General features: G+C 38.0%; 1 protein-coding gene across 3 annotated transcripts in view; it reads right to left on the minus strand.

Annotated features, from left to right (window-relative positions):
• Window positions 1-20369, minus strand: part of NBEA (neurobeachin) — a 550888-nt gene that overhangs the window by 265851 nt on the left and 264668 nt on the right. For all 3 annotated transcript variants that reach the window (XM_036904990.2, XM_036904991.2, XM_036904985.2), the window contains exon 35: window positions 13674-13738. In XM_036904990.2, coding sequence (XP_036760885.2) covers window positions 13674-13738 — 65 coding nt within the window. The remainder of the gene's footprint in view (window positions 1-13673; window positions 13739-20369) is intronic.

Raw genomic sequence — 20369 nt, forward strand, 5'->3', positions numbered from 1 at the left:
ATTGGTCTATAGTTTTCTTTTTTGGTGGTGTCTTTGCCTGGTTTTGGTATTAGGGTGATGTTAGCTTCATAGAATGAGTTTGGGAGTATCCCCTCCTCTTCTATTTCTTGGAAAACTTTAAGGAGAATGGGTATTATGTCTTCCCTGTATGTCTGATAAAATTCCGAGGTAAATCCATCTGGCCCAGGGGTTTTGTTCTTTGGTAGTTTTTTGATTACCGTTTCAATTTCGTTGCTGGTAATTGGTCTGTTTAGATTTTCTGTTTCTTTTTGGGTCAGTCTTGGAAGGTTGTATTTTTCTAGGAAGTTGTCCATTTCTCCTAGGTTTCCCAGCTTGTTAGCATATAGGTTTTCATAGTAGTCTCTAATAATTCTTTGTATTTCTGCGGGATCTGTTGTGATTTTTCCTTTCTCATTTCTGATACTGTTGATTTGTGTTGACTCTCTTTTCCTCTTAATAAGTCTGGCTAGAGGCTTATCTATTTTGTTTATTTTCTCGAAGAACCAGCTCTTGGTTTCATTGATTTTTGCTATTGTTTTATTCTTCTCAATTTTATTTATTTCTTCTCTGATCTTTATTATGTCCCTCCTTCTGCTGACCTTAGGCCTCATTTGTTCTTCTTTTTTCAATTTTGATAGTTGTGACATTAGACCGTTCATTTGGGATTGCTCTTCCTTTTTTAAATGTGCCTGGATTGCTATATACTTTCCTCTTAAGACTGCTTTTGCTGCGTCCCACAGAAGTTGGGGCTTAGTGTTGTTGTTGTCATTTGTTTCCATATATTGCTGGATCTCCATTTTGATTTGGTCATTGATCCATTGATTATTTAGGAGCGTGTTGTTTAGCCTCCATGTGTTTGTGAGCCTTTTTGCTTTCTTTGAACAGTTTATTTCTAGTTTAATGCCTTTGTGGTCTGAAAAGTTGGTTGGTAGGATTTCAATCTTTTGGAATTTACTGAGGCTCTTTTTGTGTCCTAGTATGTGGTCTATTCTGGAGAATGTTCCATGTGCACTTGAGAAGAACGTGTATCCTGTTGCTTTTGGATGTAGAGTTCTGTAGATGTCTATTAGGTCCATCTGTTCTAGTGTGTTGTTCAGTGCCTCTGTGTCCTTACTTATTTTCTGTCTGGTGGATCTGTCCTTTGGAGTGAGTGGTGTGTTGAAGTCTCCTAGAATGAATGCATTGCATTCTATTTCCTCCTTTAGTTCTGTTAATATTTGTTTCAGGTATGTTGGTGCTCCTGTATTGGGTGCATATATATTTATAATGGTTATATCCTCTTGATGGACTGAGCCCTTTATCATTATGTAATGTCCTTCTTTGTCTTTTGTTACTCTCTTTATTTTGAAGTCTGTTTTGTCTGATACCAGAATTGCAACACCTGCTTTCTTCTCTCTGTTGTTTGCTTGAAATATCTTTTTCCATCCCTTGACTTTAAGTCTGTGCGCGTCTTTGGGTTTGAGGTGAGTGTCTTGTAAGCAGCATATGGATGGATCTTGCTTTTTTATCCATTCTATTACTCTGTGTCTTTTGATTGGTGCATTCAGTCCATTTACATTTAGGGTGTTTATTGAAAGGTATGAATTTATTGCCATTGCAGGCTTTAAGTTTGTGGTTACCAAAGGTTTAGGTTTAGCTTCTTTACTGTCTTACTGTCTAACTTAACTCGCTTGTTGAGCTATTCTAAACACAATCTGATGATTCTTTATTTGTCTCCCTTCTTATTCCTCCTCCTCCCTTCTTCATATGTTGGGTGTTTTGTTGTGTGCTCTTTTTAGGAGTGCTCTCATCTAGAGCAGTCCCTGTAGGATGCCCTGTAGAGGTGGTTTGTGGGAGGCAAATTCCCTCAACTTTTGCTTGTCTGGGAATTGTTTAATCCCTCCTTCATATTTAAATGATATTCGTGCTGGATACAGTAGTCTTGGTTCGAGGCCCTTCTGTTTCATTGCATTAAGTATATCATGCCATTCTCTTCTGGCCTGTAGGGTTTCTGTTGAGAAGTCTGATGATAGCCTGATGGGTTTTCCTTTGTAGGTAACCTTTTTTTTCTCTCTGGCTGCTTGTAATACTTTGTCCTTGTCTTTGATCTTTGCCATTTTAATTATTATGTGTCTTGGTGTTGCCCTCCTTGGATCCCTTGTCATGGGAGTTCTGTGTACCTCTGTGGTCTGAGAGGCCATTTCTTCCCCTAGTTTGGGGAAATTTTCAGCAATTATTTCTTCAAAGACATTTTCTATCCCCTTTTCTCTCTCTACTTCTTCTGGAATGCCTATGATTCTTATATTATTTCTTTTATATTGATCACTCAGCTCTCTTAAAATTCTTTCATTCCTGGAGATCCTTTTATCTCTCTCTGCATCAGCTTCTCTGCGTTCCTGTTCTCTGTTTTCTAGTCCATTAATGGTCTCTTGCATCTCGTCCATTCTGTTTTGAAGTCCTTCCAGAGCTTGTTTTATTTCTGAATTCTCCTTCCTTAGTTCTTGCATATTTCTCTGCAAGTCCATCAGCATGGTTATGACTTTTGTTTTGAATTCTTTTTCAGGTAGACTGGCTAAATCTATCTCCCCAGATTCCTTCTCAGGGGAAGATGTAGCAGATGCTGAAGCTGTCTGGGTTAGTCTTGTCTGGATCATATATTTTTGCCTTTTCATGTTGACAGGTGCTATTGACTGTCAGCTGGGAGGGCCAAAATTTTCACTTACTACTGGCCTTTCTTTACTGGGGCAACTGCGACCCCTAGTGGCTTGTGTTGGGTAATTGCGTGTAGAGTGGGTCTTTGTGTCTTGCCTGGCCGGGAGGGAGAAATTTCCCTTTCTGTGGGCGGAGTTTGTCTCAGGCTGCTTCTCTGCTTTCGCAGAGCCCGGTGGGGTGATGGATGGGGGGGCTGCTTGACTGTTTGCCTCCGTGAGGGGTCTCAGAGCTGTTGCCCAGGGGGTTAGTGCACCCGGTTTTCCCTGTAATTTCCAGCTGCTGTACTGTGACCTGGGTTGTTTCCGTCAAGCTGTTAAGTCCCTGTCCCTTTAAGACTTTCAAAAAGCCCCCGCTTTTCTTTGTCACAGGGGCATCAGCTTCAGCACCCGCTCAGAGGTCTTACTCCCTGTTCCCCCAGTATCCAGGGCCCCCTGGGCACGCACTGTGTCTGCGCTCTGGCCCGGATGGCGGGGGCTGGGTGTTCGGCAGTCCTGGGCTCCGTCTCCCTCCCGCTCTGCCTGCTCTTCTCCCGCCGGGAGCTGGGGGGAGGGGCGCTCGGGTCCCGCAGGCCGGGGCTTGTATCTCACCCCTTTCACCAGTCGCTGGGTTCTCGCTGGTGTAGCTGCAGTCTGGCCACTGTCCTGCGTCTTCTGGTCTCTCTTTTAGGGCTAGTTGTGTTTGTTGTATTTTCAAAAGTATATATGTTTTTGGGAGGAGATTCCCACTGTCCTACTCACGCCGCCATGTTGGCTCCGCCCACCCCTGCATTCTTCCCTACATTCTCTCTACCCACAACAAACCTGTCTTCCTCACTAATAAATATAAGTAAATGAAAAAATATATATCTTCTTATTTCTAAATTGTTTAAATGTAAGTTTTAAAAGATATATACATCTCTGAACAGAGTCTGACTGTAGTGAATTTATTCTTTCTAATGTATTAAAGTTGCATTACATAGTACAAAGTTTTAATATCTTTTCACCAAATTATTTGCAATATCTGTGTGGCATCTTCCAGAAACACTGGCAGGTGAATGGTTTCTTTATTTCAAGGCAGTGATGTAAATTCTGAGCAGCACTGAATTCAAGATAGTTCTGAGAAGAAATGTTTCCCAAATCCATGACTGCTCTGACATAGGTTTAGTTGTTCCATGATGAGACTTGGTTTAAATAACAACTGTGTCACTCTTGGATTAGCAGGAACTTCCTGGCAGTATGACAGAGGCACCACTAAAATCTTACACAGCAGCAGGATGGGTGGAAATATCATCTGTAAACATGCAGCAGTAATCCCTTCAACCATTGATGAGTGACATAGACACATTCCCAGGGGAATATTGTCTAGTTTTCAACACAAATGTTAATAACAACAATTATTCAAAAAACACAAAAGTTAGGGGATTCTGTTAGAAACCACAATATGTAGGGAAAAAAAGGCTCAAACTCCTCTATAAAAATTTCATATAGTGTTTAACTTAATCACTGAGGGAGCTGGAAAAATAGAAGTTTAAGGAAGACTATGATTCTGAGTATTTACCTTTTGATGAGAGCTTTGGTCTATATTTCCTAGAGAGATTTCAAAAGAGAAGAGATGTGAGATAGTGGAGCATATCCCACTCAGTGGCTTTGTCTTGTGATGAAGGCTGAAGGAAATCAGGAAGAAATCTAATACGTGCAAATTAGTGCAGATTGCAAAATTGAACTAGAGTAACAGAAGGCAGCAGGAAGGGAGAAGCCCAGGTCTGGCTGGCTAATAGGTGTTACTCCCAGGAGCAAAAGAATGGGTTGGCAAAACAGAGGCATGGGGGCAGAGGAGGGGACGAGATGGAGAGAACTCTTGTCTCATAAACACCAGCAAAAATTTATCAGTTCTCTGAAAGTCTGTCTTCCTATCACTGATACTTATGAGCTATATACCAACTATCGTATTGCTTTAGTTCTATGTAGAGACAGCATCTTCTTGTCTGACTCTTTAGTGTCATTCTGTGTGTCTTCATTATTCAGGTGGACAACATTCGCCACAAGTAACTCACAATTCCCTGAACTTTTTAAGGGGATTTTGAAATCCCTAAATTGAAGACTCCTTTAGAATCCTCGATTCTATCTCTTTTCAGGAAACCACTCAACTGGTCATAATTGGCTTCCCTTCTTAAATCTTTAAACCCCAACAATCTCTTGGGTCAGAACCTCCTACTCTGACTACTAGCTCTTACCTTCACTACTTCACAGGGCCCTTCCCTGGCCCCAGGCAAAGATAAGCTCTAGACTTCCTGGCACTCTCAGGTCTTCAGTCCCTCTGTGTTCTTAGTCCTTCATCCTCTGTTCAGATTCACTTCCTTTCCATTAGGCTTGGGTTCCTCGATTCCCCGCCTTAACCACTCTGGTGCCAGCACCTTCCGTTAATCCCTGATCTACCTGCTGCGGTGACTTAGGCTGTATGTGACCCGGGAGGCAGACATCCGTGTCCCTCTTCATCCCAACACCTGGATGGCCGAGGGGCCCCACAAAACCACATCTCACGGGAGACGGACTTTGTATTTCTTTTTCACAGTCAGTTTGCTTTACTCAGGTTTTGAGGCTGGCGGAAATGGCTTTACCGCCTTGACTTCATTAACTTAAAATGTTTCTTTATTTAAAAATATATACTGTATTTATTTGGGAATATATTTATGTTTATTTGGATATGCATTTATTTGGTGCACATATATACATCAAAAAGCAACACACACACACATATACATATATATATATATGTTAACTACTCTGCTACACTGTGTGTTTATCATTCTCTTGCTTCTTTAACACATTATTTTTACTTCCTATATGCATAGTATAGGTGCCTCTATATATTGTTCAGATTTGCTTGTATATGAGTTTTATGAATAAGCAGCAGGTTTTCTGTGTTCTTGCAGATTAAGAAGATTCCTCTTCTATTCTTACTTTACTAAGAATTATTTTTTTAAAAATCATAAATGTTAAATTTTATTCAGTGCACTTGTACCTACTGAAATGATCATAAAGATTTTCACTTTTAATACTATAAATGAATTACATTTTTGGGAACTTTAATACAGTGAACAACTTCTGCATTCCTAGATTAGCTTTTCCTCATCTCTCCTCCAGCCCCTTGCCTCAGAGACACAGCATATTTTTATATACAAAACAGAAGTTACTTGGGTATTTTAAATTTTATACTCAGCTTGAATGGTTTCTGTTAATATTTTAATTAGGGTTTACATATCTACCTTCCTAATGGAGATGGGCCTGTACTTTTCTTTTCCCCACACACCGTTTTTTCTTGCAGTCAAGATTACACAGGCCTGAACCAGAGAGTTGACAGCATTCCCTTTCTGTGTTCTCTAGAAGTCAGTTCAAGGTGGGAACGTTTCACTTAAATGTTTGGTAGCATATACCTGTAAACCATTTCTGTAGAAAGGATTTTACTGATTAAATTTCTTTTGTATTTAGGGCTTGAGGGTTTAGTTTCTTCTTATCGAGTTTTGGGAACATACACTTTTCAGGAATTTTCCCAGTTCATTAAAATTTTTAATTTTAATGGTAAAACATTTTGATTTCACTCTTGCTATCTTTTCTGACTTTTGTTTTATCTGCAATTATGTTTCTTTTTGTTCCTTATGCTACACAGATATGTTTAAGACATGGCTAAAATGTAATTCAAATATTATCACTAAATTCTGAGACATATCTCCCTATTACTTGAAATCTAGCCATTATTAAATGGGATGTGTTTGTCTTGGTTTTAGTTAAATAACATTTTATTTATTTTCAATATCTAAAGGCAAGTCTATAGATTAGTAATATTAAGGTCTATACAATTTTATAAAATTATTTTTTTACCTCATTCATTTACAAAACTCAGTATGTTTAATAACTTATTACATGTGTAAAATGAATATAGGAATAGGTAAAGAAAAGTCATAGATTAGGTTCTGCATGAAAAAGAGAGAGGGGACGTCTGTTTTCTAGTAGTTTCCAGGGATTCTTGGTTCAAAATTAAGCAAGAATCTCAACTCTAAGAAAAGAAGTTTATCTTAGAGTTTTGGAAGTTACCATTTTTTTTTTCAAATACAGTTTTTGCCTAATCAAAGATATGAAACAACTCAAGCAAACCAAAGTTTTTGGGTTTAATTACAAAACAATATTTGTTAAATTAAAGAAGATATTCAAATTGGGGCCACATAACCACTTAAGAGTTAATACTTTTAATGCAGTGTGTGTCTTCTTCTCCAAAATCTAAGAAATGCAGGCTATATATTTTTCCTTACTTTAAAAAACAACAACAAAAAATCCCTGTTTTAAAGAATTAAAAAAATGGATCTTGTGAATCCTAGGTTCAATTCAGGGCTAAACAAGAATATGTCCTTTTTATGGATATTCATTAATTATATCTTACAGGCTTTCAAAAAAGTGATAAAGGTTTATTTTTGGCAAATAATTTATTTCAAAAGATCAAATGCCATATTTTAAAAAGCCTTTCTTATTTGCTTTATAGTTCAATTCATATTTTAATAATTTAAAATCCAATTATTATTGCCAAGATATTATGGACAATTTTGCATCCCATTAACCTCGCTTTGTTTTAATTATAAAGATCCTTTGTTAGATTCCTTTAAATGACCCAGCTTATAATTTCAGCCTGTCCTGGGGAAGCACTTTAATTCAACTGCACATTCGTCAGCTGTTTTTGTCTTGTTAATTGCAGACAACTGCACAATTGCTTTCACCAGCTATGATTGATGGATTATATTTACAAGTGTAGCTGTTAAGCAGGATAAACATTTATAACAATTTCCACTTAAAGAATTTTAATTCCTTTCCCACAAGGACAAATTAAACACTGATCCTCTAAGAACCAAGAAGAAGTGATTTTTGAATGTTGCATTTTAAACTATTAGAAAAAGAAAAACGCTGTATGTCCACGCAAATGAGATAAAAGCATATGTAAAGAATCTAATTTGTGCCCAGGACGTAGTAGGGCATCAACAAATAGACGCCAGACAGACAGAGTAGCTACATCCCGACTATCCATCTACGGTGTTGTATTAACCTGGAATAACCAGTTCACATACATGCGAGGCAAAGGTCTATAAACTGAAAGGAAATGAAGCAAACTAAGGGTAAAAGCAGCAAAATTCTGAGCATATATGGAATAACAACAAAAAAAACCCTTCCACTTTTTAAGTGCGTATATTGCCGCAGTTGTAATCAATGTCACTTACTGTTTCCAACCTTCAGAGAAACTGGGCAATAAGGGTGTTACGTGATTCTACAGATGTGAACTAACGTCAGAGGGAGATTCTGTTACATGTCCACAGTCTGACAGTTTACCAACAGGAGAATGGGTATTTGAAACCGGTACAAATAACACACATATGCTGTGTATTAGAACACGCCCTGTGCAAACAGCCACAAAAACACACTACAAATAAACAGGCAGTAACACTGCGGTTTGGGTAAGTGTAAACCAGGGGACAAGGAGAGGTAGATGAGAACACAGGAATTAGGGATTAGGATTGGGGGAGGGCTGGTGCTCAGTGACAAGCTTCTTTTCACTAAAGTAAGAGACGTGAAAGTCTTAAAGCAAACGCCCATCTTTGTGCTGTGGCTGCTGGGGAAAATAGGACAATGTCAAAGACCGTAAACTCATCCGGGTCCCCCGGACATCCCGGCAAGCCTCCTGGGCTTCCTTAGCCTTTCTGCCCTGTTTTCCTGCCCTGGCTGTTTTCAATACTCTCCACTCCTCCCCTTCAGATTTCCTTCGGACTCAGTGAAGGGCCCTATCTGCCACTTCATAGAGACAACAGAAGGCATCACAAGACGCCCTCTGCGTCTGTCACCCAAGCCCCGTACCTCCGTCTCACTCCCCAGACACTTCACTCATTCAATCAGCATTTAAAAATTCTCCAGTCCTTCCTTATAAAAAATCCCTCTGTCCCCACCACACTCCCCAAACTAAACCCTATCCACTTCCAGCAACCACCCTAACTTTCCCTTTCTGGCCAAACTTCTCACACTTGTGAGAAGACACGTACACGCATGTCTACACTTACCTCCCACTCACTCCTCAACTCTAAACAACCTGGTTCCCGGTCCCCGGTACTCTAGTTAGACCACCACGTTCTCCAGGGTTACCTCCCTCAATTACCGGCTCCCACAGCCCCCTCTCCTTGCCCTTTGGCACATTCCCGTCAGGAACTGCTCCCTCTCAGGGTGCTAGTCCCACTGGCCGCTGAGCTCTGCGAGAACAGGGCCCGGGGCCAGACCCACCGCGTGGCTCACAGGACCTCGGCAGAGCACGTCTCGATGACATGCATATGACCTTCTTGCCACGAAATCCAGCGACTCTTAATCCTAACTTAGAAATCCTCTTATTAACTATTCATCCGTTTTCAAACATTCTACTCGCCATTCTTCTCTTCATTCCTTCAAAAAAATATTTGTGATTACCAGATACATGCTAGGCATTCTTCCAGAAACCAGGGATGAGACCGGCAAATAGGACAGTGTTCTTAAGGCGAGAGTAAGACATCAATTCTTAAAGAAAGTATATTTTAGTGGGGAAGACAGATGTAAACAAAGAAGATAACGTGGGATGATGGTATTAAATGTTAGAACAAAGTTGCATGATGGAAGTGTGATGACTCAGTTAAGCCGGTTAGGGGCGCCTCTCTGAGAGGGGGACCTTCAGGCTGATTCCTGAATGATGGCAAACAGCCAATCAAGTGAAATCCTGGGAAAGAGGATTCCCAGCGGGAACAGCAATAAAAGCTTGCCCCCCAGGACCTCCACTCACTCCACACCCTCCCCTTGAGCATCCACCACGCACCACATGTCAGCTGACGACTTTTAAATCTAAATCTCCATTCCAGCTATCTCTTTGGCGAGCTGGCCACCCAAATTCCAAGACACCTATTCAGTATTTCCACTTAGAAATTGCACAGGTGCTAGAAATTCAGTGTAACCCAAAGTAAAAGTTTTTCTCGCCTAACTTATACCTGTCCTTCTATATTGTTCTAAGTAAACTATACTTGTATTATAAACCACCCAGGTACTAGAGCCAGAAATGCAGTTATCAATTGACTCCTTCTTTCCTCTTACCATACAATCTATCAGCAATCCTACAGATTTAATTTCCAGAAAGTCACCTCACATTTGTCTGCGTCTTCCATCCTCACAGCCACGACTGGTCAGTCTAAGACATCATCACCTTCAGCAAGATTACTGAAACCTCAAAACCGTGTCTCTGTTACAGTCTTGAGCCCCTGAACTCCATTTGCCACACTGCAGGTTACACCTAAACTTCTTGAGTCACACGCCAGCACCCTTAGCACAGCTTACAACCTCCTTCACGGCGTGACCTTTGATCTTTGCCACGAACGGATGACCCCTGCCTCTGTGTGGCTGGCACATGACATGCACTCAAATACCTTTTGGCTGACTCAACATAGCTCTCCAGCCAACGAGTCTTGCTGAATCTTGCCTCCAGACCTTGCGCTGCACCATTCCCTGAGCCCAGGATTTTATTCCACTAGCTGTTTCTTTCACCTGGCTGAGTCCTCACCATCTCTCAGTTTTCAGCTAGGATGGCGTTCTTTTCGGATACACATTTTTGTGACTCCTTTTTTATGGACTATTTTTTGGAGCAGCAGCAAACTAAAGCAGATTCACAGCAAACTAAAGCAGAAGATATTTTCCAGATACTGACTCAGCCCACACATGACCTCCCCTATTGTCACCATCCCCCACCAGAGTGGGACATTGATGACAAATGGTGAATGTACATTAATACGGCATTATCACCCAAAGTCTGCAGTTTACATTATGGTCCACCCTTGGTGTTGCCCGTGCCGTGGGTTTGGACAAATGTATAATGACATGTATCCACTATTACAGTGTCACACAGACAGACCAGAATCACTGCCCTAAAACTCCTCAGTCCTCTGCCTATTCCCTCCTGCCTCCCCACCAACCTCTGGAAAATGCTGATCTTTTTACTGTCTCCACAGTTTTGCCTTTTCCAAAATATCATATAGTTGGAATCCTACAGTATGCAGCCTTCTCAGATTGGCTTCTTTCACTTAGTCATATGCCATTAACGTTCCTCCATGTCTTTTCAAGGTTTGCTCATTTCTTTTCAGTACTCATTAATAAATAATCCATTGTCTATATGTATCACATAAACGAATGGATGCTTATTTATTTGTTCACCTACTAAAGGACATCTTGGTTGCTTCCAAGTTTTGGCAATTATGAGTAAACTCGATATAAATATCCACGTAGAGGTTTTTATGTGAACATATATTTTCTATTCCTAGAAAGGGTAGATACTAAGGAGCAAGACTGCTGGCACGTATGGTAAGAGCATGTTTAGTTTTCTAAGAAATGGCCAACCATGCCTTTCACCAGCAATGAAGAAGAGCTCCTGCTGCCCCGCATCCTTGTCAGCACTTGGTGGTGTCAGTGTCCCGGATTTTGGCCACTCTAATGGGTGTGCAGTGGTACCTCACTGCTGTTTTAATTTCCATTTCCCTGATGACATAGGAAGTGGAGCATCTTTTTCTTTGCTTATTTGCCATCTGTGTATCTTCTCTGCTGAGGTGTCTGTGAGGGTCTTTGATGCGTTTTTTAACCAGGTTGTTTATTGTCTTATTGTTGAGTTGTAAGAATTCTTCTTATATTTTAGATAACATTTCTTTATCAGATGTGCCTTTTGCAAATATTTCTCCCAGCTGTGGCTTGCCTTTCATTCTCTCGACATTGTCTTTTGCAGAGTGCAAGTTTCCTTTTTTTGTAAATAAAGTCCAGCTTATCAATTCTTTCTGTCATGGATTACACCTTCGGAATTATATCTAAAAAGTCATCATGAAAGCTTAGGTCATCTAGATTTTCTCCTGTGCCATTTTTTACAAGTTCTCTAGTTTGTTTTTTACTTTTTTAGGCCTGTGATCCATTTTCAGTAAATTTTTGTGAAAGATGTAACATCTAGATTTATTTTTTTGCATGTGGATGTCCAGTTGTTCTAGCACCACTTGTTGAAAAGAATGTCTTTGTTCTATTGTATTGGCTTCTCTCAAATGCAGTGTTTGAAAACTCTGATAACCCTACACCCTGGAGAATGTACCCCCCAGACTAAGTTAACTGTTTGCCCCATGCTTCCATTATTACCTATACCACCTCTATCACAGCACCCTTGTATTATCGTATATGTTAGTCTAATGTTTGTCTTTCCAAAAAAATTTCAGATTCACATTTGCCTCATTCATCTTCCATGATAGTGTTAGGTATGTAGTGTGCACAGAACAGGCATTTGCTATGCTAACATATACATCATCTGTTTGTGTGTATTTACAGCTAGTCATGTTTCATTTTTCTTCGAGAAACAACTGGTATGTTGTTCTAGAATGGCATAAAGAACCTTATGATAAGCAAATGTTGGAGGTTCTTATGGATTAAAATTTTATAAAAAATTATAACCACTTTCTATACTTTCAACTCTTTTTCTAAAACAAAACAAAGTGAACCCCAAACTCTATCACTGAACAACAAACAATATCAAAAGGTAAAACCTGCTATTAGAATTTTCCACCCATCTCCTTTTCTAAGTCAGTAACTACAATTTTGAGTACTGGAGGTTCAAATCTCTTAAATCCTCAGAGAGTCAAAGATCACAAGATAATTTTGCTTTTTACTTCACAGTTGAAACATATTAGCAAAATTAGCATGTATGAGAATTGGGAGATTTCTGTAACTGATACGATGGTAAGGAGCCTGGCTAAATTTTTTTCTATTTTTTCATGATTCTTAGCACAATAAAGTTTTATAAGAACTAGAGTGTGTTATTATGTAAAATTATTATTTATATTTTATAAGAAAACTGATACTTTCCTGCATCTTTTGCTTTGCAGTCAATGTCAAATTTATTTTAATTTTTGGATTTGTATTATTATGACTTAAAAAAACAGTCATGGGATAGCTAAATGAGAATTATACAGTAAGATGAAATATTAAAAACAGAGGTTATGTCTCATAATATGATTCATTGATAGAAAAAAGGTAATAATAGTAAATTGCATTTAAGTTAATTTTTAATGGCTTTTTGTACCATATATGAACTAATTTTTCAAGGAAAATATTGTAAAATATTTTTTATGACATTGTCCTTGAAAAATATGTTTAATGTACAATAAGCATTATTTCCTAATCAGTTTAACTATATCCAGTTTCAAAGAAGAAACAAATAGATTGTGCCTAATATTCAGTCACTATTTTCCAAGGAATACATTATATCACAGAAAAATTCAACTTGTAAAGGGAACAGACATTTGGGGGACAGAAGCTATACATGCCAAAATGGTAAGACTTACATCTGTCTTAATGTAGTCTCTGCCAATAAAGTATTGGAAAAATCACAGTGAATAACGGTCATAAAGTGATAAATACCATAGTGGGCTAGAACGTAATTTTACCTATAGCGATATTTTAACAATGGCATATGTAAATTCCTAGCCAGACTGTTAGACTTCCTCTTTTATACATCCTTCACATTTTCAGTTGGATATCAGAAAGCATGACATCTGAGTTCAGGCAAAACTATTTCAGATGAGCTGAGCTGGGCTGAGGGAGTAAATACAACTCTGACAACAGATGGGCGGGCAGATGGGACTGCAGACGGGCTTCACCTGATCTGAGTAAAACAACTTGACGTCACAGTAAGACGGGGCTCAAATCTCACAAAAACCTTATAAAGTTTGCTCCTTTATTTCATTATGTGCTCCTCCCCCACTCCAAATGAATATGTTTAATAGTATAAATATTGTTCCTTTAAAGTGTAAGTATCTGTGTGATAAATTATTTAACCACAATATATGTTCTTTTACATTTTTGGAACAGATGGTAAGAAAGAGCAGTCGCCCAGTGGAATAACACGTACATCGACTGTCTAAAAATTATAAAATTAATTACCTTCCTTCATTGATGAGTTCAATAAATGCAAGTCCTGCATTCTTCTGAATAGAATTTTGCCATTCCTAAAAGGAGAGAGCAAACCAGGTGTAAGAAAAATGAGCGTAAATGAAAGTAACACGTGGCTTCAGGAACACGTTGATGCTGTTTGTAAACTCCTTTGTGATATTATTTCTAAACTTTTAAACAAGATTTTTAACAAACGTCACTTTGCAATAAATCAAGTTTTAAAAGTAGCCCTCTATTACTTAGTTTAGAAGGTGCTTGTGGTCCCAGTAACCTTCCGGCTTGATGCGGCCTGAGAGAGAAACGAGATCACAGGAACACGGGTCACAGGTCTCGGCACAAGGCTTCCCTCCGGAAGACACCGACTGACTGCTAACGAACCATACAAGGACTAGCCACCCTTGCAACGAAAACTTCAGTCCCTAACAAAGAGATTTTTCTTGGCGATTATAAAATGAAAATTAGAAATATATTCCATGTATTTAGGTTGGTTGGGAGATGAAAGGTTCTAGTTACACATAGAGTCCAAAAGACTGAAAAGTTCATGGAAAACATGTTATGAAAAAATTCTTCCAGAATTTGTAAAACAAGAAAGAAAACAGTATTGAAACTATACCCAAAAGTAATCTTCCTTTGCTGTTTTAGATGAGAATATAATTATGAATCTGGTAGTTCCAGTTTCATCATTAAGAACGTAAGAGATTCCTACACAGTGTTTCGAATTCGGAAAGTACATTGCTTATTTTATACTCTTCCTATGACATATTTAAAACATGTCTTAGACAATTTTTTTTGGTTGCTGGTTTATTCTAGCTAGTTCCATTTTTTGGTCCTTTTTTAAATAGCTGGGAAATTTCAAATTTTTGGATTAAAAATTACATCCCTTTCAACAGTCCTATAAATATATACTTCCCTAATACGTTTTTATAAACATTCCTTACTAAACACTCACGTCATTCATCTATAGATTTTTTTCCCAGTGGTTTTCCTAATAAAGTGCTGGCCACACAGAAGTGGTCAACTGCCTGCCCATGAATCCAACTTGACAAAAACACAGTCTCCGTGGGGACCCCTCACTTCTCTCTTGATCACGTTCCCCTTTTAAAGCTCTGCACACGTGGTTGGGGTAAATGTGGTCCCCCAAAGCATTGGGAGTGTAAATATTCTCTGCTTTAAGTAAGCTGTAAAGTAATTTGTAAGTGTAGGCACATTTTAGGTAAAAAGTGAAGAATTAGAGAAGAACAAATGATGGATCTACATTTCCCTGAGAGAGAGAATCAACAACTTGGGAAAAGGGATGTGGTGGCCTAGGGACAGTCTTCTAGGGCTTAAATGACTCCACTTTCAGAAAAGCCGTTGTGTTTTTGCTACCATAATCTTTTTTATTTATTTTTATTTATTTATTTTGGTATCATTAATCTACAATTACATGAGGAACCTTATGTTTACTAGACCCCCCCATCACCAAGTCCCCCCCACAAACCCCATTGCAGTCATTGTCCATCAGCATAGTAAGATGTTGTAGAATCACTACTTGTCTTCTCTGTGCTGCACAGCCCTCCCCGTGCCCCCCCACAGTATACATGCTAATCGTAAGGCCCCCTTTCTTTTTCCCCATGCTTATCCCTCCCTTCCCACCCATCCTCCCCAGTCCCTTTCCCTTTGGTAACTGTTAGTCCATTCTTGGGTTCTGTGAGTCTGCTGCTGTTTTGTTCCTTCAGTTTTTTCTTTGTTCTTATACTCCACATATCTATCTATCTATCTATCTATCTATCTATCTATCTATCTATCTATCCATCCATCCATCCATCCATCCATCTATACATCCATCATCTATGTATGTATGTATGTATCTATCTATCTATCTATCGATCTATCTATCTATCTATCAGCAGGGAAGATATTTTGTTGTTCTCCTCTGATCCCCAGCAAGTAATTTAAGACGCTCTGTTTTTCCTGTTCTTCTTTCCTCAGACATACATGACATAGGATTTTAAAACAACACAAGCTGAAAGTACCACTTCTCCAATATAAGACCTTCACACTACCTAGCTAAACAGTACTTTCCATGTCTTAACAACCTCAGTTTACTCTTTGTATGTTTTATGTGTACGTTTTATGATTAGACCAGAGGTTGTGCCTCTTTGAAGTTAGACCCATATTTCACTCATGGGCAGTAACTGTGGGACCAGCAGGAATAGACGATGTAATTTTCACAGTGACTACACTACAGCGCAGTGACTATACTACAGCGCTAAGGCAACCAAAGAGTTTAATTTTAGGAGTTTACCGCCATTAGGTGAAAAACAAAAAATTCTTATGTGTAAAATTTGAGAAATATTACATGCCCTGGTATCTTTTTTTCCAGGTTCTAGTAGTTATTTGCTTTGACAAGGTTCTAGTAGTTATTTGCTTTGACAAACTTGAATATTTTCTTCTCTCCACAGAAGCCTACTGGGTTAGGCATGAGCATTACCTGGGTGGGGATAAAGAGGAGTTTTGCAGGCATTGACCTAAGTAAGTAAAGGCTGAAGTGGATCCCAACTAATGCTGAAAGAGTGTATAATTCAGCTTCTGAAGATTTTCAAAATTCCTTATTAACTAAAATAACCAATTTGCATCATTTCAACGTATCAAGTCAGTTTCTGTTAACTGCATTAACTGATACTAACAACCTGCAGGGTCACAAAAGTGTTAACTGTCTTTTCTTAGGAAAGAGGGCTTAAAGTTTTCACTGTTAGAATTGTGATATGGGATATAAAAGTCCCAGGCAGGAGATATGTTAAGTCTCAGGATATGTATTTATCTCCTTGGCATCTGAGAAAAAAGAAAAGTCAGGTAATTTAATTAATATTTTCAGTTAACACAAGAATACTATAGTCAACTGTGAACTGAGAAACATGGTAACAGACAATGTTCATGCTCCTGGTGAGCGTCACCCCTTCAACTCCTCCCGACGTCCACGGCTTCCCAGGCAGCTGCTTCAGCCAGAGCTGGAGGGGTACCGACCCTCTTACGCCATGCAAGTAACACTAAGTTTCCGTTAGCTGTTTTCTGGGATTTAACATGAGACTTACTTATTTTAGCCTCTCATTGTTTTGGTGAATCTTAAACAAACAGAACTCATAAGCCAATGAGGAATACACAAGTTTCTTTCTTTCAACTACTTGAAAAAAATACTAAATGAGAGACAGAGAGAGAAAGGGACATCAACATATTCTTCACATGATAAAGTTTATTTTCCCTCCCAGATAATGTCAGGATTGAATGCAGTTTTTACATCTTGTTTAATGATTTCTGAGTGACAGTCGTAAAAGTAACACAAATAATCAATTTTAGAAAGGCATCTTTAGTTGAAAAGTCCAGTCTCTTTACATCCTTGTACATGGTATTTAAGCAGCAAACAAATATGGGTAAACGTAAAGAAAATATGGAATGTGAAAGAAAGTGTCCTATAGGAAAAGTATGACAAATGACATATTCTCCTCTACTTATGCCAAGCTATGGATGAATTTTCAGTCTTAACGCCAACGAAAAGGGCGATATTATGACAAGGGTTTATGTTGGCAAAGTAATAAATCTTAAAACATAAAAGAAGTAGTAACTTTAAAACTTTGGAAATGGGATGGCACCTAGATCATTATTTTCTCAACACTTAGTATTAGCTTATTAATCAGAGAGCATTTCCTCTGAGACGTAATTTATATTTTGTAGCAATCTACTTACATATATGTCTTCCCATTAAACCATAAACTCGTTAATGAAAGGAAAGATCTTGCTTTTATTAACTATGAGTATGTATTAAGTAGCAATGTCTGGTATACTATACTTACTCAAAGTATTTTTGTTATTGAATTGAATTTAGTCCTATGGTATCATTTAAATCTGTGGTCCTCAATTCTGGCTGAACAAAAAAGTCAACAAAACAGAAAGAACAAAACAGCAATAGACTCACAGACGCTGAGAAGTGACTGGTGGTTACCACGAGGGAGGCGTTGTGATGGGTGGACAGAGAGGAGGAGGGGTATAAATGGGCACAAAAATTCTCAATCACAATATAAGTTGCTCACAGGGATGGTAGCACAGCACGGAGAATACAGTCAGTGATTCTGTAACATCTTCCTATGTTGACACATAGTAACCGCACTAGAGGGGTGAGGATTTAAGAACATGGGTAACTGTTGAACCTCTGTGTTGTATACTTGCAACCAATATAAGACTGAGTGCCAACTATGCTTATTAAAAAAAGTCAACGAGAGTTGTTCAAAAGGAGCAATCATATCAGATTAATCTCTAAGGACAGGAATCAGGCATCAGTATTATTTTAAAGCTTCCCGAATGATTTGGATGTAAAGTCAGTGTTCAGAACCACTGACTTAGGTCATTTCTTGCTTTAACAACACGGCATACACACAGACCTCCAAGTAACCTAACATGCCCTCCTAGAGTAATTTAGTTGTTATGAGTGACGTATATGTTTTCCTTCAAACTGTTCAATTATTTAAACCTTCTTCTCCTCATTGCATAATTACATCATAATTTACATCATAATTATTGAAGTATTCACATCCCTAAAATAAGGCCATTACTGAAATCCCTTACAGCTCTGACATGGCATTTATTTCCATCAGTGGTATTTTTGTAAGATTGAAAGTCTCACAAATACAATGTGTGTAAAAAAATGCAACAAATTAGGTAAGCAATGACCGTATTCTTTTACACAGACACACACTTGTTTTTGCACTGCAAAAAGCATTTCTTAAATGTCCATTACAATACAACTGATTCTAGGAGTTTAAAATGAATAATTAGGTAAAATAGTGAAAGGGAGATGTGCAAAACTTTGTGACAAGAAACATAGCACAAGGGGGGAACTGGGTATGTGCTATAACTGCTGAGGTACAAAACATTGAGAGTTGACAAGTAGGACAGAGCTGGACAGGGAAGGGACACTACAATTCTCCTAGCACTGACAATTCTTTCTGACATGGAGACTTAGATAAATTACTTAAAGTAAGAGAAATGGATACATGGGAATGTATACAAGAGGATATTAATAATCGACTTCCATTTCAACAAAGACAATCTCTTGGCAATGACAGCAAAAAAGTATATTTTAAAATCTTATCCATGAATCATTCCAGGAAGTCGTTAGCCATTTGAGAAAACACACACACACAAACATACACTCACTCCACTATTGAAGAAAAGGAGCATCAGTAAGTGAACGTGTAAATTAGACGTAGGCATCAAATTTTCATCTTCATGGGGAAACATACTAAACTGGGTTTGAATGTCTGCAGAAAGCTGCCAAGTCTTTAGACAGTCTTGTCACAAAATTTTAACTCTTCTACGTGGATGCATAAAATTTCCTCAAGATGAAGGACTTTTTCAGAGAATTGGGTATCAAGTTAAGGATCCTTTGAAACTAAGCACTTTGAAGACAAATAGGTTCCAGAAGGATGACAATGAAATCCCCATGTTCCCTCCACAGTCACTTCATGGAAGTTAGATGACCTAGTAGAAATCTTAGACCCAAGACATAATTATTTTCCTCACCAGTTTCTCCTCCTCTATGTCAGCTCAATGCCCATTTCTTATTCTCTCTTGCTTTTTATACAATTAAGCAAACCAATTTAATGTCCTTAGAGAATCAATCCATCTCAAAATCTTTAAAAATATGGAAAATATTTCAAGGTAAAATGGGAGGATAAATTGAGATCTTAAGTCTTCTCGAACTCCAGAATTGATTTTTTACTTCCTATATCCTTTATGTCCACTTATCATTAACTGTCATGAAAAGAAGTAGGCATTTCCTCCACCATTTTCATAATGAATGTTCATTACAACTGGCACGCTTATAAATTTTGTGCAATAAGTTAGAGAAGTTAGTAAGTACAAGGACTGAACTAAAAAAAAAATACATAGAGAGAAAAAACAGAGATAAGTAATGTTTCCAACAATTCAAAAGATAAGCTAATGAAAATATATACACAAGTATTCGAAGTATCTTTTTTTCATATTTATTGTTTATTTTTATGACCCTCTTACTAAAAGCTTTATAGGAAAAACTGAATGGTAGAAATGAGTAATCAGTGGTCCCTTCAAAGAGATTATTGATATGAAGGTTAACCATAGGAAAAACATTAGGTAATATAGAAATATATATAGTTGGTTACTAAAAGAAAAGTCAGCATATCATATAAAAAGAAATAAAAGGAGGTGTCCCAGGATCTTCAATTTATTACAAAAATAAATTTAACACAACTTTTTATTACAAATATTCTTACTTTATACGTGTGTGTGTATTTTTAATGAAAAAATAATACAGATTGTTTTATAAGACAATATTTTTTAAACAGAGTGCTTCCTACAACTAGGAATATCCACAACATAGAAGCCTATTTCTGTGCTGTTGAGGATATTTCCTCCCAGGTGAGAAAACATCTGCTAACAGAAATGATCAGAAGAAACCAAGAAATGATAACTCATTGAATAAGAAAACAGACAAAATGTTTCATATTTTAAGACCTAAATAGGTAAGGGTACAGTAGAAGCTAGAATAGGGTTTTTGAAATAGAGCTTCAAGATTTGTGACTTTTTAAATTAAAAAAATTAAAACTAAAACCAATTGCCACATTTAAAAAAGCGTTTGTCATATGCAGCTTCAGATTTGATAATAATTTGGTT

The sequence above is a fragment of the Manis pentadactyla genome, chromosome 2, assembly GCF_030020395.1.
Source record: "Manis pentadactyla isolate mManPen7 chromosome 2, mManPen7.hap1, whole genome shotgun sequence".
NCBI classification, from domain to species: domain Eukaryota; kingdom Metazoa; phylum Chordata; class Mammalia; order Pholidota; family Manidae; genus Manis; species Manis pentadactyla.